General features: G+C 56.2%; 6 protein-coding genes across 6 annotated transcripts; 2 read left to right on the forward strand and 4 right to left on the reverse strand.

Annotated features, from left to right (window-relative positions):
• Positions 1 to 57: 57 nt before the first annotated feature.
• On the reverse strand, positions 58 to 838 carry IE81DRAFT_350224 (translationally controlled tumor-associated; the record flags this gene model as incomplete). Its single annotated transcript, XM_025516497.1, has 3 exons — positions 58 to 169; positions 482 to 739; positions 833 to 838. Coding segments are annotated over 3 exons (376 nt in total), but the record flags the coding sequence as incomplete, so codon positions are not given.
• An 890-nt stretch (positions 839 to 1,728) lies between these two features.
• On the reverse strand, positions 1,729 to 4,697 carry IE81DRAFT_326615 (MFS general substrate transporter). Its single transcript, XM_025514865.1, has 9 exons — positions 4,125 to 4,697; positions 3,729 to 3,972; positions 3,540 to 3,637; positions 3,373 to 3,449; positions 2,984 to 3,296; positions 2,639 to 2,913; positions 2,485 to 2,563; positions 2,346 to 2,399; positions 1,729 to 2,265 (listed from the first exon to the last, which is right to left on the reverse strand). The coding sequence occupies exons 1-9, from the start codon at positions 4,555 to 4,557 to the stop codon at positions 1,820 to 1,822; spliced, it is 2,019 nt and encodes a 672-aa protein (XP_025366524.1). The 5' UTR covers positions 4,558 to 4,697; the 3' UTR covers positions 1,729 to 1,819.
• A 1,397-nt stretch (positions 4,698 to 6,094) lies between these two features.
• On the forward strand, positions 6,095 to 8,371 carry IE81DRAFT_32513 (alpha/beta-hydrolase). Its single transcript, XM_025514424.1, has 6 exons — positions 6,095 to 6,951; positions 7,054 to 7,180; positions 7,260 to 7,406; positions 7,540 to 7,708; positions 7,802 to 8,178; positions 8,250 to 8,371. Exons 1-6 carry the CDS (start codon positions 6,457 to 6,459, stop codon positions 8,315 to 8,317), a joined length of 1,383 nt encoding a protein of 460 aa, XP_025366525.1. The 5' UTR covers positions 6,095 to 6,456; the 3' UTR covers positions 8,318 to 8,371.
• On the reverse strand, positions 8,330 to 10,815 carry IE81DRAFT_326619 (MFS general substrate transporter). The gene has a single exon (XM_025514866.1). It carries the CDS (start codon positions 10,615 to 10,617, stop codon positions 8,425 to 8,427), a length of 2,193 nt encoding a protein of 730 aa, XP_025366526.1. The 5' UTR covers positions 10,618 to 10,815; the 3' UTR covers positions 8,330 to 8,424.
• A 406-nt stretch (positions 10,816 to 11,221) lies between these two features.
• On the forward strand, positions 11,222 to 12,868 carry IE81DRAFT_326620 (alpha/beta-hydrolase). The gene is made up of 3 exons (XM_025514867.1): positions 11,222 to 11,808; positions 11,958 to 12,415; positions 12,504 to 12,868. Exons 1-3 carry the CDS (start codon positions 11,371 to 11,373, stop codon positions 12,778 to 12,780), a joined length of 1,173 nt encoding a protein of 390 aa, XP_025366527.1. The 5' UTR covers positions 11,222 to 11,370; the 3' UTR covers positions 12,781 to 12,868.
• Positions 12,869 to 12,879: 11 nt separating this feature from the next.
• On the reverse strand, positions 12,880 to 14,685 carry IE81DRAFT_338475 (hypothetical protein; the record flags this gene model as incomplete). Its single annotated transcript, XM_025515544.1, has 7 exons — positions 12,880 to 13,036; positions 13,112 to 13,148; positions 13,214 to 13,435; positions 13,504 to 14,105; positions 14,170 to 14,403; positions 14,481 to 14,580; positions 14,640 to 14,685. The coding sequence occupies 7 exons, from the start codon at positions 14,683 to 14,685 to the stop codon at positions 13,015 to 13,017; spliced, it is 1,263 nt and encodes a 420-aa protein (XP_025366528.1). The 3' UTR covers positions 12,880 to 13,014.
• Positions 14,686 to 15,236: the final 551 nt, after the last annotated feature.

Below are 15,236 nucleotides of genomic sequence, written 5' to 3' on the forward strand. Positions count from 1 at the left end.
CCTTCCGCAGCCCCCCCCCCCCCCCCCCCCCCCCCCCCACCCCCCTGGACCACTTACCCTTGAAGTTGCCGACCACCTTCTTTGCAAAGGCACCGGCAGCCTTTTCGAACGCGTCCACGCGATCGGGGTTCTCCGCTGCCAATCTAGTCTTGACGGCTTTCATGTACCCCTGCGAATGCCGCAGGTCGACAGGAATGGCAGTGGTCAGCAAAATGCAGCACCTCGGTTGCGCGAGCGCTGTGATTGCTGCTGCCCTGTGGAATTGCCAGAGTGGCAAGTGTCCTCTGGACCGTGTCGACGCCGAATCAATGTAGCTTGGCATGCCTTCGCCGTCGCCTCTCAGCAACTCTCGGGTACGAGTGCGAGCCGACTGATCATGGTGCTCGGCAACAGCACCACCCATATCTAGCGGCGCATGGGCGCGATTTGTACAATTCCAGACGAGACATCACCGGGGAAAAGAAAGGGGGAAGACACTTACCTTGAGGTGTGCGAGGTAGGACTTCTTGTCGAAGGTGGTGTTCTGCAGGCGGAAAGTGTGAACGACGTTGATGACAGTCTGAGCACCGCTCTCGAGTGCCTCCGCCTGCTCCTCTGCAGAAGGGTTTCCACCGATGTCGACATCGCCCTCCTTGACGACGATCTGAGCGGCATCCACTTCGTACACCACGTCATCCACCTCGCTGATCTTGTATCCATCAGAGACGAGCTCGTCGCCGGAAATGGCATCGGTGTAAAGCTGCAAAATGAAGGAGCGGGCTCTTAGCATTCAGCAAGGGAAGATTCTTGTGACCGTATGGTTGGGCAATCAAATGCTCGCATCTTGACCCACCTTCATGATGTGCTGTAGAGTCTGAAGCGGTGTGGGAATGTGCGATGAGAAGGTATGCAGGGATGAGAGTTGATGGACAAAGCGATGATTGCGGTGGTGCAAAGAACGTCGATGCCATCGTTGCAAGCTTTTGCAAGATTTGCCCGCGCCGCCAGAGAAAGCACACCCGCTAGCCGATGGCAACGCAGCAGACAGCGCGCTTTCTTCTTGCGCGTGCACTACACTTGATGCCAAACAAAAAAAAAATCTCGAGGCCTTGCGTGCACTCACTCAAACTCTTCTCTTGACTAGCTGCTGCTGCTGCTGCTGCAGGCGCAACTGAGGAAGGCAGGCGCGCGGCAGCACACCACAGCACACCATGACACAGCGCGAACGCGTGCGTGCATCACGCCTCGGACTCCTCAGTCTCACCTTGTTTTGATCACGCACCGCGGCAGCTGAGGCGCTCACCTTTCCACCATAGTGCCCCTTGCTGCGACGTGCTGGTGTGGCGCACGCGGCTTGCACCGGCGCAGCCATGCAGCTATATAGCCCATGCAGAGCTATGCAGATGAAACCAATCAAGATTTCAAAGCGCTCTTCAATGTCTCGTCTTCGCGCCAACCTCGCACAGCTAGGGCGCGCAGGCGTGCAGCCAATTAAGCAGCGAAGCTATACAGGCAAGTTGCTTATGGGCACGTGGCTATGCACAGTCAGTACATGCTCACGACTGTACCATCCCATCAAGCAGGCTCGTGTTCGGGTCACGGTCGAGGTCCAACCGAAAATGGCCATCTTGAGCAAGATCCACGCTTCTTCTCCATCACGATCCGTGGCGGCAGTGTACATCCTGCGCCTCAAGCCGCGACTAGGCGATCGTTTCTTGAAACGCTCACGTCAGCTGACGTGCTGGTGTCCCACGCACTCGGGCTACGATGACGATATGATTGAGAGCAAAGAGGTGCGTAAATGTCTTCCTCACAGGAGAGCATGTGACCTTCAGACTTGTCAAGCCTTCAAAGAATGTTGCACCTCCTTGTCAGGACAAGCCGGCGGCTTGACTTCGGCATCGCGCTCTACATCATGAGCCGTGCTGGTCTCGGAGACAGTGTGAGGAGTCGCGCCTTGCACAATCGGCCTCTGACCAGCTAATGTCTCCTTCTGCATCTTTCTCCTCTCCTTTTCGTTTTGTCTCTCCCGCCATCTCCTCATCTTTTCCCTCTGCTGCTGCATGCTCTCTTGCCTTTCCTCTTCTTCTTTCGCAATCTGTCGCGCAACTTTGGACATGCCTCTCACCCTCTCCCCAAAGAAGAGGAGGAAAAAGGGACACAGACCCAGAATCGCTGCAATGGCGCCCAAGATCGACGAGGCGACGGGCGGCCTCAGATTGCCGTACATGGCTGGAGCAAAGAGCGGAAAACTACCAGCAAAGACGTTTCGCAACCAAGATTGGGCTGCGAGAAATCGTGGGCAGATGTTAGTGGAAAGCTAGCGCCAAGGCGCACAATCTTCGGACGGGGAAAAGGCCGCTCACCTGCGAGGCCAGAAGATGCGTAAGCTTCAAAGACGTCGGCAAAGTACAAGAACACTGCGATGTTGGGCGAAAGGTGGAATGGGGCAATCAGCTGGCTTTTCATGCATCTTAGAAGACGTGGTCGCTCGACAACGCGCACCTGCCAAGTAGATGGGGAAGATGGCCGAGGCAAAGATGCCGAGCATCACGATGGGTACTGCCGGATGGACCGAAGCTTGCTGTAGGTGCAGCGCAGATGAGCCTCTCAGCCATCAGCACCATGGCAGCACACGCAACGATTCAAGCCCACTCACGCCTGTCCAAGCGAATCCAAACATAGCAGCAGGAGCAAGCACGGCTCCGACGCAGCTCCAATAGAGCCTAGCTTCGGGTCTAGGTTTGTCGGGCGCAGCTTTGGCAGCTTCTCGATTGTAAAGCTTTTCCTGGTGCAGATGTGCAAAGAAACCTACGATGCCCCCTAGTCCCAGCACCGAAAGGACGGAAGATCGAGCTGCTTCAGACCAGCCGTACGCTTCGAAGACGGTGGGAGTACCTTGGAGCAATAGAAAGAGAGTACCCCACAAGAAGCCTAGGGTGAAGAGAGATGCGAGAGTCAGAAATTCGGCTGCGACGGCTTCATCCGACTCAGCCCGACGCACCTATCCACGTGCTGAAGAACAAGACAATGGGCTCGGTGACGAGCCAGACGGCAGGTCTACACAGGCTAATCTTTACAGCCGTCCAAAAGCTGGACCTCTCGTCATCCGCTCTGCACCTGTGCAATTTGCCCGTCTCCCTTGTCAGTCTTTTAGCCTTGCGACTGAGCAGAACTGGACCTCTTGTTTCTCGGAGACCGATGGCATAGAGTGCAAAGGAGAAGAAGGCCATGGCGCAAAGCCACCAGAATGTGATTCGCCATCCCACGTGCTCCGCTGTGTACGCTCCCGCCACTGGACCTATCCCTTGCCCAACCTGCGCAAGGCCCGAAACCGCTTTCGCTGTGAGCATCCTGCGCAAGCTTGCGACGTCGAAGCTGCACACCACTCACGAAAATGCCTAGGGCAAAGATGGCCATGGGTATACCACGGCTTGAAGCTGGAAAGACGTCTGAAACACTTCCTCCGACTATTATGGGAGGCCGTCGCCCGCGACGCGTGTCAGCAGGGCAGCATCGAGCTCTTTTAGCGGTGCGCAGCGTGCTCAGGCGACACTCACCCATGCTATTGCCCACACTGGCTGCCATGCCCTGCACAAACCGGCTGAGAATGATGGCGTACACGTTCGGAGCGAGAGCTTGCGGGATGAACATAACCCTGATGAGGGTGCGGCACGAGCGAAAGGGGAAAGAGAAACGAGTCAGTAGGTTCGTTGGCAGATGTGCACCGTCTCTCTCCGTTTGCTCACGCATTGAGAAAGACGGCGACCATGTAGATCGGTGTGCGACCATATATCTCCGAGAGCGGTGCGAGCAACAAAGGCGTAAAGGCGATTCCTATAGAGAGGTATGCCGTATTGCCCAGCAAGTACACCTCCGTCGTCGTGTTAAGGTCGACGAGGGCGCCTGATTGGGTCGTGCCGTACGCTGTGGCGTTGACGGCTGTAATGGCGCTGAAACCTATGCAGATGCAGATGATCATCACTCTTCGACCTGAGTAAGATCGATTGAGCGCGAGCGCGATGAGCCCCGCGAAAAAGGTGCCAGGAAGGGTTCAGCAAGTCGGTATTGGAAACGAGACGCGATGCAATGAGAAGATGCTGCGCTTCGCCTGCGGTTCGTGCGAGAATGGAGAGAGAGCTCACCGAAAGACCAATTGTAGGGATTTTCGGGATCGCCATCTGCCCACTCCACGTAGATCGCAGCTGGTTCGCTTCGTGTCTGTGTCAAAGCTGCGCTTGGAGCAGCCGCAAGACCTCTGTGCTGCTCCGCTTTCCCCTCCTCCTCTTTCCCGCTCGCAATCTCGACTCTGCTCGTGTCCTTCCCATCCACGTTCTCAGCTTGGAAGCCTGCCTGGCTTGAAGCGGCCTGAGCAGCATCGCGTCGAGTAGATGTGCTGTCGATCGAGGAAGAGTTCGATCGATGCGCGTGCTTGCGAGTGTTTGAAGGGGGAGAGTCGCTAGTGCTCAGCCGGGCTGGCGCGTAGAATGCCGGAGGATGGTGCGGGGCAAAAGCGACGTTGCTGCTGGGACTGCCTGGACCGTCTTGACTCGCAGCTTCACATCTCGAGCGTGACATGGTCTGCTCTTTGTCTATCCGACGATGTCGCAAAGGAAGCGCTGCCCTTGTTTTATCCCGAGGAGCATCAGCACGAAGCGCGCGATTCAGTGAAATGTGGCAAGCAGGTGCAAGGCTGTGAAGCATAAGATGCAATTTTGAGAGATGGAGTACGATGACCTTCGTCGATTCCCATGCAATGACTCGAACGGAACCGATGATCCTCTGTGCAAAAAAAGGCCTCCCTTTCGGGGCCGAACATGGGCACGAGAGCAGTGGCGGGTGAACCTCCTGTAGCTCGATCTGTACGGCGCGGTGTCTTCGGGCAAACTTTCAACCGCACGGCGCTGCGACAATTCAGTCGGTCGGTCGATCGTCTTGCAGTCATGAGCCTGAGTCAAACCAGCACAGTCAGAGTCAGAGTCAGAGTCAGAGTCAGAGTCAGAGTCAGGACGCGGAGTACATAGATGACAATTCGCTAATAACATTCACAAGTCTGCCAATTATTGTAGCCTGTCGTTTTGGCGATGTATTTGCCTTTGCCGCGTCTGAGACATCTGACACTCGCGACATTTGACAGTCGTGAGTCACATCAGTCACGAATCTCTTTTTGACTTAAGTGGGTGGCTGCGATATCCACCACGCACTTGTTACCATTTACCCACCGCGAGCATGGGCATTCCTCACGAGGCGCGATACAGCATGGGCGCCCCACCGAATCGCCGATCCCTTCGCGTCATTGTGTGCCATGCCTCTTGCATCGTGGCAGGTGACATGACAGCAGGTGGCGTGCACATGTCTGTTCCTCGGCTTGATCGATCCTGCGTCGATCGCTGAAGCTGTCTGGCAGCTTATAGCCAGATCTACAAGGTACAGCATGCCACGATCGACTTTCTGCGACTCGCTCTCCTCGGCCAAGCGCGCAATCAAGCTGTCAGCATAGCGTGCATCTGTCAGCAAACTTGTGACTGCACTCTTCGGGACTCTCGATGCCGCGCGGGGGTGTGGGGGGGGGGGGGGGGGGGGGGGGGGGGGGGGGGGGGGGGGGGGAGCACTCGTGGCTGCGCACATGAGATCGCACGCACGCACAAGCGACTCGACTGTTGTGACTTTGACTCTACCGACTACTGCGACCCAAAATTTTGGATCATATCCAGCAGCAGCGAGGTGGAAAGTCCGATCAAGGGGCGCTCCCCGCAAGTGAACGTCGAGAAGATTCTCGCCAACCTCATTCACAACTTTTTGTGATGACGCGCGATACTCATCACTCTCGTACGCAACAACAACAACCTCCACCGCCGATATCCGCCTGCAATCACCAAATCGTGAATGGCGAATTGCGAATTGTGAATCGTGAATATGAATGTCCGATTCACACCTCGCGATTCGGTGAATGATATCGACTTCAAGACTCAGACTGCATGCCATGCATGCATGGCTTTATTGCGTGCGTGCGTCGGGCCGGAAGATGCGGTCAATGTTTGCGAATCAAAACGTGAATTCACCCAAGTGGTGGTCCCATTCACGCGAGAGGCCAGCGACGTCCAGATTCCCATATCGATAGTCGTGAGTACCTGAGCCCGATTCAATTCTGATTCATGACGTGATTGAGACAGAGAGGACTGCAGCTACACTTCATAATTGACGAGTCTTGAGTGCCAGCGTGAAAGGAACGGAGATCAGATCTTCTTCCCGCGTGCACCACTACCACCACCCTGACCCACACCCCATCTCGACAGCAGACCTTGCTCGAGGGCAGAGCAGACCCAAAGCCGATCTTCGAAAGGGAATAAGCATCATCTTTATGCTTCGTGCAGGTCTAAAAGTTCACCAACAAGCACCCTGAATGAAGAGTCAGAATCTGGATTAACACCTGGACCATCTCTTCGTGCGCACACGTGACGTGTTGTGCCCATCAAGATGCCGCTCGATGCTAGCCAGACGTTGGGCGTCGAGGTTCCCATTCCTCCCTACCTGCTGCTCCCGCTGCTCAAGTCGCCCTTGCATGGCGATGCCAACGCATCTCCCTCCATCCCAACACCGCCCATCACCACGACGTACAAAGAGTGGACGCGAACCACGCACTTTTTGCCCGCCGCATTTCCTCGCGCCCACACGCTTTGCGTAGCTCCAGCCTTGACACGTCCCACCCTCCCCACATCCAAGGAGCACGAGCGACGATTGCGCAAGGAAGAGTTTGGGCGTTGGAAAGATCACTGGAAAGGATTTTCTGCACAGGATTACTTTCCTGCCAGGTCGGAGCGGGAGGCTGATGAGACAGCACAGAGGTTGGCACAGGAACAACAGTCGACACCTCTTTGGAATGTGGTGCAGAGATGGTGCAGGAGAGGCTGCGAGGTGCCAGAGAATGGACTGATCCTTATCGCTGCTCATGCCAATGGCATGCACAAGGAGGTGAGCAGGGCGCACAGAGCATAGCATAGCCCATGCATTACAAGTCGTCAAAGTCCCACAGAGCAGTGCGCTTACGGGACGACTGGCTGCTGGCACTTTCAGACGTTTGAGCCGTGCTTGGAAGCCTTGATACACCACTCCAGCACGCCCATAGCTGAGATCTGGTCGCTCGATACCATCGACTCTGGCTTTTCGGGTGTGGTGAACGAGGGCAAGCTGGGCCCTTCAGGTGAGCAGTCGAGCTCCGCGGACCCCTTTGCATGACCTCGTATCGTTGACTCGTTTGTGACTCTTTGCGACGCGGGCAGCGTCTTGGTGCGATCAAGCGAGAGATCTCCTGAATCTCATTCATCACTTGCCAGAGCCCGGACAAGCTGCTCCGGACGTGCTGAGATGGAAAGAGAGGGGAGGTTTTGCAGGCACGAGACCCATAGTGGGCATCGGACATAGCTACAGTGAGTCACAATCGTACGTGGAGACAGTCTATCTCGATGGCCCGTTTCGAGACTACAGACTGAAGGATGAATGCTTGCGCTGGATACATCCTAACACTGTCTGCTCCACCTGCTCCGCCTTCTTCGAGTGCAGGCGGCTCCGCAGTTCTTCGCTTGGCCTCAGCCGTTCCCACGGCGCTGGACGGAATCATCTTTATCGATCCCGTTCTTCTGCGGCCCGAAGTGCTCAGCAAGCGACCCAAGCCCGAGTTCAACGCTCGGGCTCAGGGAACAGTGGCAAGACGCGACGTCTTTTCGGACAGGTGAGCCAAAAAGGTCTTGTCCTGCAGGGGATTCTTGGTCCATTGATCCTCCCAACGTCCCACCTTCGCTTTCCCTGATGACGATCATCGTAGGCAAGAAGCGATGCGATATTTCCAGTCCAGACCTTTCTTCAGCAAGTGGCATCCTCGAGCGCTTCAAGCAATGGTAGAACATGGTCTAGTACCTCTGGATCCCATCTCCGCGCCGCAAGGTGCCGTGCGGCTAGCCATGCATCGAGCCAGGGAAGCGGCAGTGTTTGGTCAAAGTTGGCAATCCACCTTGTCCTACGCTTCCGGTCTCATCAAGCGGCACACTTGCAAATTTCACGCCGTCCTCATGGGCAATTCGGACCTGATCACCGACGGCTTTGCGGACATCACGTTTGTAGAGGATATCAAGGATTGGGGCGGTACTAGCCACATCATGCCCGGAAACCATCTCGTGGTGCAAGAGCAGCCGGACAAGCTGGGTGAGTCAGACGTCTGGCTACGCGTTCTTGATGCACAGCGCTCATTCGCGCTTTCGCGCCCCTGCTTTCAGGCGAACATCTCGCTACAGTGCTCGATGCGTGGTACGCACATCGACCCAGCTTCGAGGCTAGGTTATGACACCACTGTCGTCGATGCTGGACATCCAGGAACTCACACGCAAGACGAATAGACGCCCTCGCACTGCAATCACAACGCATGCCATCGCCTTCACATTGCCCGAGGTATCAATGACGCGAACGTGCTGCATCTTCCTGCTCTTCCCCTCCGCTTCTATGGCGATGAGTCCAGAACAAAGCCAAGCTGCCTAGGGCAGCTCCCAAAGCGCAGCCCGCTTTGGCAAGCCAGACCGCTTCTGGGTGACCCTTCTCGAGACCGAAGCTGTACACTGCCGAGGCTGTCAAGGGTACTAGGGTGAGGACGATGGTGCTAAGAATCTGGTTGGCTTGGATCGCTCTGGTCTGCTCTGAAGATGGGAGGGTATTGACCACCAGGGCTGTCCGAACGGAAACGGTCCCCGAAGCCAATTCCAGCATGATCACGCCTGGGATCAATAGCCTCCATGGCGGAATGTCAGGTGCGAGCGTTGCGCTCGAAAGCAAAGTCGTAGAGTCGGCGTGGGAATGAGAAAAGCGTCTGGCGAGCGCGATGAGCGTAAATGCTGTCGCGGCTACCAGATAGGATGCCAAGAGGATCACAAAGTCCAGCTTGCCATAGCTTTCCTTATCCTCTTCCTCATCGTCTTGACGCAACAATGGCGTAGTCTCGCCGGATGCAGCTCGAGCGTGGGCTTCGCGCTTGCTCTTGGCTCGCCGTGCCACACGTTTGCGAGCCCACGCGATTGAGCGAGGAAAAATGAGCGTGAGGTAAATGGCGCGTGTGCCCTGGATGAGGGTGACCAGATAGCCATTCTGCACAACGTCAAACCCAAAGCTGTCCGAGTTGTAGAGCAGCAAGAGCGGCACGATGAAGATTTGAAAGGCTTCGTCGAATACTGTAATGAGACCGAGGTTGAGCAAGCGCAAATCCCACGTCTTGTCGGGTCTGCGCCGAGGAATAAAGATGCCGAGAGGACTAAGGATGTTGAGACTCGACGCTAGACGCTGCGCGGCTCCTGCCGTAGACGAGGTGGTGAGAAAACTGAATGTAGATGCTCGTCTGCTATCTCTCCAGTTGCGCTGCTCATTGCTGCCCTGTTGCTGACTACCCGCCGAGACGTTCGACGTGTTCCTTTGGTCTTGTTCCTCATGTATCTCCCTCTCGGCTGAGTAAGCTCCAGCTGTACTCTCGTCCGAGCCGCCCACGCGATGCTCCCAATCATCGATGAACGTGTGAACATGCTTTCTCTTACTTTCGGGTACGAATAGCAGCACATAGAGCACTGCAGTGGAGAACATGGCGATACCGCCGTAGAATGGCGCAAAGAATTGGCCTGTCGCAGCAGCGAGCCATCCACCCAACGTTGCGGCTGGAAAAGCGCCCAATTGACCAAAACCTTCGATGAAGCTCAGCGCGCTTGCTCTCGCCGCTTCGCCTGTGCAGTCCACCACGTAATTTTGCACTGCCATCCTTTGCGGAGCGCCGGCGCTGCCTTCGGCGGCAACGATCCCAAGCGCGACCAGTGCGGGTGCTAGATAAGCTGTCAGTCTGGGCGACAGAGGAAAGGTCGCGTAACCAAAGACGATGACCAGATTGGAAAAGAGCAAAATCGGCTTTCGTCCAAAGCGGCGGGATAGAAAAGTCGCTCTTCCCAGCAGAATCAGCGACAGTATTGCGCCCGTTGTGGCCATACTCGCTGAGAAGGCAGACGTGGCTTGGGGCACCCATGGATCGGAGCAGGCGGACGATGTGGGCAGATGAGGGGTGGGCGGCAACCAAGACCTTGTTTTCTCAAGCAGGCGCAGCTCTGGACTCGCTAGCGTGGCTGACGAGACATTCCAGAGACCTGTGAGCAATTCGTTTGCTCTCTGGTGGTCGGGCGCTTGCTGTCCTGTACGCGCAGCGTGTACACGACACATGAGGAACGTGTAGAGGCTGTACACGCTGGGAAGTACCAGACCCTGGCCCAAGGCGCTCAAGAGAGCTAGGACGGCCATGTGATAAGCCGTAGCGTGACCGCTCGTCAAGCCTCGCCAGGCGTCCGTCAAGCCGAAAGCAATGCCATCGTCGTCGTCGTCATCGTCGTCCTGCTCCTCCTCCCCCTGACGCTGTTCCGCTCGCCCTTCGTCAGTAGAGCTTGCTTGACCACGTCGTTCTCGAGAGTCACCTTGGGTGCCACCGCCGCTGGAAGCCTGCCTGCCGGATCTATCGCCGAGTCGTTGCTTGCCATCTGGATGATCCCCGCCCTTGTAGGTGGATGCATATCTGGGCTGTCGAGGACGTGGACGGGCAGGTCCGGTCCTTCGAGCACCTTGACTCATCTGCTCCGTCGTGGCAGGGTGAGAGTGGAAGGCTTGGTGTGAGTGAGCAGAGGCCTCGTATGAATGGACCTGGAGGCGAAGCACGAAGCAGGTTGATAGGGTGAGGAGAGGCTAGAGAAGAGAAAGAGACTGGCACTTTCACTCGACGCTTTCCCAGGCCCCTTCGGACAATTCTTTTTCGTGTTTCCAGATCTGTGCATCCGCCGCCGCCGCCGCCGCCGCCGCCGCCCGTCGTCGCCAACAAGACATGACGTCCCTTTCTGCTGCTGCACCCTACAGTAACCCTCCCCATCTCCACCCCGCCACGGCGGTACCTCCTGCTGCTCAGAAACAAAAATCACAAATCTCATCCTCATCTCCGCGTGTGCGCGGCACCCCAGCATGCACGCTTAGCGCATCGCATATGAAAGTCACGAGTAAAGTGCCTGCTGCTGCTGCTGCTGCTGCACTCACAGCACTCGATCGTGACTCACGGCTGATGCGCAAGCCACAACAGCGGCAGCAGCTGCAGCACACATGCAGGATTCAGTCACTCGTCAGCAATAGCAGCGTCGTGAGGGTGCCGGTACGTATACTTGCATGCTTCACTTGCCTCCTCCCGTCATGCCGCACTCCACCATTCACATCATATTCACATTCGTGATTGCATGCGCGGTGGTCCAAGCTTTGCACGCGCAGTCTCATTCACCATCATCATCATCAGCTCCTGCCTGCAGCTCGTCTAGCTGCGCTCGCACCCACTCTAGCATCACCATGGTCACACTTCAACGCTTCGCCAGCCTATGGCTCGTCCTCGCGAGCGTGCTGAGCTTCTCTCGAACGACCTCAGCTTCGCCACTATTCGGGCCATCCTACCACCCCGTGGTCATCTGGCACGGTCTAGGAGACTCGGCCTACTCCGAAGGCATGCAATCTTTTGCTCAATCCCTCAAAGACGCTTTTCCAGGCATTTTCGTCCACCTAGCGCACGTAGGCGACGATCTCTCTTCTGACCAAAAGGCCGGCTTCTTTGGCGATTTGAGCAAACAGCTGCCACTGATCTGCAAGCAGATCGAAGATGTACCCGAATTAGAGGATGGATTCGACGCGATCGGATTCAGTCAAGGCGGTCTGTTTATGAGAGCGTACGTGGAGAGGTGCCAGAACGCTCCTCCGGTGAGAAATCTGGTCACTTTTGGCAGCCCTCAGAATGTGAGTCTCGGTAGAAGCGTCGTGTTCAGAGGCAAGGTCTGTCCAGCGATCGTTATCGCCCCGACTTTCACACGCGCGCACCCATCTGGCTGGCCATGGAGCTGAAAACTTCCGTGTCGCCTCGTGCGTGACTCTCACACACCGCACAGGGCATTAGCGACCTTCCAGCTTGCACTGGCTTGCTCTGTCGCCTTGCCGAGGGTGCTCTTCGCGGTGGAGTGTACACCGACTACGCTCAAACGAATGTAGTGAGCGCTCAATTCTACCGTGATCCTCGCAGCGAGACGGGTTATCCAGCCTACTTGGAGCACAACCGTTTCCTTCAAGACATCAACAACGAGGTCTCGATCAACAAGGACTACAAGAAGCAGATCATCAGTCTGGAATCCTTGGTTTTGCTTCAATTCAGTCAGGATAAGACGATTGTGCCAAAGGAGAGCAGCTGGTTCGGTGCCTATCCCCTGTACAACCAGACCGAATCGGAAACCGCAGACGAGCCAAAGGCTCAGCCTATCCCGCTCAAGCAAACTGCGCTGTATACGCAGGACCGTCTGGGCCTCAAGACGCTGGACAAGCGAGGAGCTCTGGTCCTCGACGTCTGCAAAGGGTGCGTGGCTAGCGCTTCGCCGAGACGCGCGCAGCTTCAATCTTCCCCCCCAGATGCACTCACACTGCCCGCTTCTTCTCTTTCTCAGGCAACACATGCAGATCGATGTGGCGTGCCAACAGAAGGTGTTTGGCACGTACATTGGCACACCAGCGAGCTTCCGTCTCCTGCCTCGACCCATTCGCAATGCCTGGGCGTACTCATTGTACAACACTACGGGCCTGCGCGCAGCCTCGATGCCACCAGCGCTCAATCTGCTCCTCTTCCTGACGGCAATCACCCTCATCAGGACCGTGTACCTTCTCGGCACTTTTGCACGCGCTTCGTATCAGAAGAGGCAAGAGGGCCAAATACGGCTTGCCTGAAGTGTACGACTCGTCCGTCCCTCGTCCGACTCAGTGTATCACGTACTTGCCACGATCTCCACTTTTTCAATCACATCACCTCAAAATCCAAGACCTCATCGCTGCTGAGCGTTGATGATTGCAATGTGGGTGGTTACCGTGCATGCATTCGACCGTGTTCGGTCCACGTCGAGGCTGTGGCCGTTTGAAGCTACAACGCCGCCTCACGGGCTCTAGGGATTTGTTTCCATCTTCTTATGCAGCGGGCTTCTTGATGCTGTGAGGAAGGGCTTTACATGTGAGCTTCGAAAAGATACTCCAAGTGAAGAGGGAGTTGCGCGGCGGAACTCACTTTCGCTCAGAAGCCTCACGGATGGCCCAAGTGAGCGCTGGAGGTAGGGAGACTTGGTCAATTCGTCGAGTCTTTTGCGTCGTGGGGATTAGCCGCACTCACCATACGTCATGGCGGCGTCTTCGTAAGAAGAGAGGATAGGCGCAGAGCCTGGGCCCTTTTCGATGTTGTCGATCAAGTTTGCGACCTCGGAAAAGAATGGGTCATCGTTCTGGTACCTGATGACCTCTTCGTGATCATCTCCAGGTCGGCGCAGGTACAAGACAGGGGCATTGTATGGGTCCACGAGTCTCAAGCTGTATCCGTCGCAGATGACGTCCAATTCTGAGAGCATTGGAGGCCATGTCAGCCAAAGTATACTCGATCACTCGTGGTGGGGGCGGCACGCTCACCTGTCGCGTAGTTGAAACCGTGCAAGGCGACGGCGTGGGTCAAAGAGCCGACAGCGCCAGATTCGTACTTCCAAGAAGCACATGTGATACGAGGAATGCGCTGGTCGGGCGTAATTTTGTCCTCGGCGATTGGGACCTTGGCAAGCTGGCCAGCAGGCTCAAAGTGCTCCAGCGAATGCGCCATGACGGTGCTCAGATCCACCTCTCCTCCAAAGTATCGCGACAGGTCACAGAAGTGCGTCGCTTGTTCCACAATGGGACCGCACGACTGAGCCTTGTCCCACCAGTGGAAGTTGGCAGTATGCTCGTAAGCCATGACGTAGCGCGCGTTGGTGGCCATCACCTTGAGGTTATTCTCCTCGATGATCGCTTTCATCTTTTGCACTACCTTGAGGTATCGAAGCATGTAGCCGACACTGACAATATTGCCAGCGTCTACCAAGCGCTTGGCAACATTGAGCGCTTGGTCCACTGGTCCAGTCGAGACAGGCTTCTCGATGAAGATTCCTACATTAGGGAATGCGTCGATGATCTGCTTCTCGACGTCGCGTCCCTGCTCCTCGCGTCCACGGAAAGCGGGTGGTGAGCCGACCCAAATGGCGCTATTGGAGAGGGCTCATCAGCGCCTTGCAGATACTGAGCTCACATCATAGCTCAAACACTCACCGAGGGGCGTGCTCTGGCTTGTGCTTGTCGATAAAGTCCTTCATCGTGGGGTACACGATCGTATCCTTGTATGCACTCAGCACGAACGAGTCGCGCTTGATCTGTAGTGCTGCGTCGGCTCGTGCTGCTGAGGGGTCGATCAGAGCCACAACTTTAAGACGAGGGCCGAGCTTGTGTTCGAGACGGAAACTGTGGTTCCAAGGTCCCTCGTCCGATCCGAAGTTAATGTTTCCGCTACGATAGGGAGGGCGCGCTAGATTTAGGAGGCAAGGCAATTCGCAAATTTTCGAGCCTTGCTGTGCGAGACTCACGCTCCTACTATGACTACGTTGAAGTCATCTCCTGGCTTTGGTGGAGTCTGCTTATCCATCGCAGTGACGGCATGAGGATCGAACTCTCCGGAGGAGGTAACTGCAGCCGCAGGGGTAATTGCGCTCGAGTCGAATCGCTTGAAGGCTGGATTTGCAGACTTGACAGCGGCAGCCACGCCCAGACCAGCAGCTCTGGCGATCCCATTGCTGCCTGGCAATGCCCGAGATCGCAGTGAAGAGAGCGCTACGCGCTGGACAATGGGAGTGCGGAACATCTTGAGCTGGACGCTGCCGCAAAAGATAAGGTTGAGGTGGGCGACGGGTTTAGATTGTAAGAATCGCTTGAGTGTGAGATTTAGAAGAGCGAGCCACACTTGAGAATCCAGAGAGCGCGTCTCGCGACGATGTCGATGACGGTGAGCGTCACGAGGAGAGGACAACCTCACACGCTGAGCGGAAGATCTGTTCGATGCCAACATATCTCAGAGCCTGTCGCTGCTGTTCGCAGCACCATCGTCAAGTTCCTGCAGTCAACCCCGTATGCACCTGCGTGCTGCAGTTGGCGCCAGCGCAGACGCCTCCCATGCAATGCACGTCGCCTAGCTCACACAACGCACCGATCATGACCAGCAGCATATGCTAGCCTGCTCGTGCCTACATCAAGATCGAGCTCGTGCTGCATCAAGATCAGCTCATCGTCAAGAGGGAAGCAGAAGGCGGAAAGCAGAGGGTCTTGATCCGCAAGCAATCTCATCG

This window comes from Ceraceosorus guamensis, assembly GCF_003144195.1.
Source record: "Ceraceosorus guamensis strain MCA 4658 unplaced genomic scaffold IE81scaffold_122, whole genome shotgun sequence".
NCBI lineage: Eukaryota > Fungi > Basidiomycota > Exobasidiomycetes > Ceraceosorales > Ceraceosoraceae > Ceraceosorus > Ceraceosorus guamensis.

Bases quoted from the DNA above. Each gene is read 5' to 3' on its own strand.
- IE81DRAFT_326615 (XM_025514865.1), bottom strand. From the start codon at position 4,557: ATGTCACGCTCGAGATGTGAAGCTGCGAGTCAAGACGGTCCAGGCAGT. The intron at 3,638-3,728 runs GTGAGCAAACGG...CACCCTCATCAG, and splicing joins GTCGCCGTCTTTCTCAATGC to GGTTATGTTCATCCCGCAAG. The intron at 2,564-2,638 runs GTGAGTGGGCTT...CTGCACCTACAG, and splicing joins TTGGATTCGCTTGGACAGGC to CAAGCTTCGGTCCATCCGGC.
- IE81DRAFT_32513 (XM_025514424.1), top strand. From the start codon at position 6,457: ATGCCGCTCGATGCTAGCCAGACGTTGGGCGTCGAGGTTCCCATTCCT. The intron at 7,181-7,259 runs GTGAGCAGTCGA...CGACGCGGGCAG, and splicing joins GGGCAAGCTGGGCCCTTCAG to CGTCTTGGTGCGATCAAGCG. The intron at 7,709-7,801 runs GTGAGCCAAAAA...CGATCATCGTAG, and splicing joins CGCGACGTCTTTTCGGACAG to GCAAGAAGCGATGCGATATT.
- IE81DRAFT_326619 (XM_025514866.1), bottom strand. From the start codon at position 10,617: ATGAGTCAAGGTGCTCGAAGGACCGGACCTGCCCGTCCACGTCCTCGA.
- IE81DRAFT_326620 (XM_025514867.1), top strand. From the start codon at position 11,371: ATGGTCACACTTCAACGCTTCGCCAGCCTATGGCTCGTCCTCGCGAGC. The intron at 11,809-11,957 runs GTGAGTCTCGGT...CACACCGCACAG, and splicing joins CTTTTGGCAGCCCTCAGAAT to GGCATTAGCGACCTTCCAGC. The intron at 12,416-12,503 runs GTGCGTGGCTAG...TCTCTTTCTCAG, and splicing joins GTCCTCGACGTCTGCAAAGG to GCAACACATGCAGATCGATG.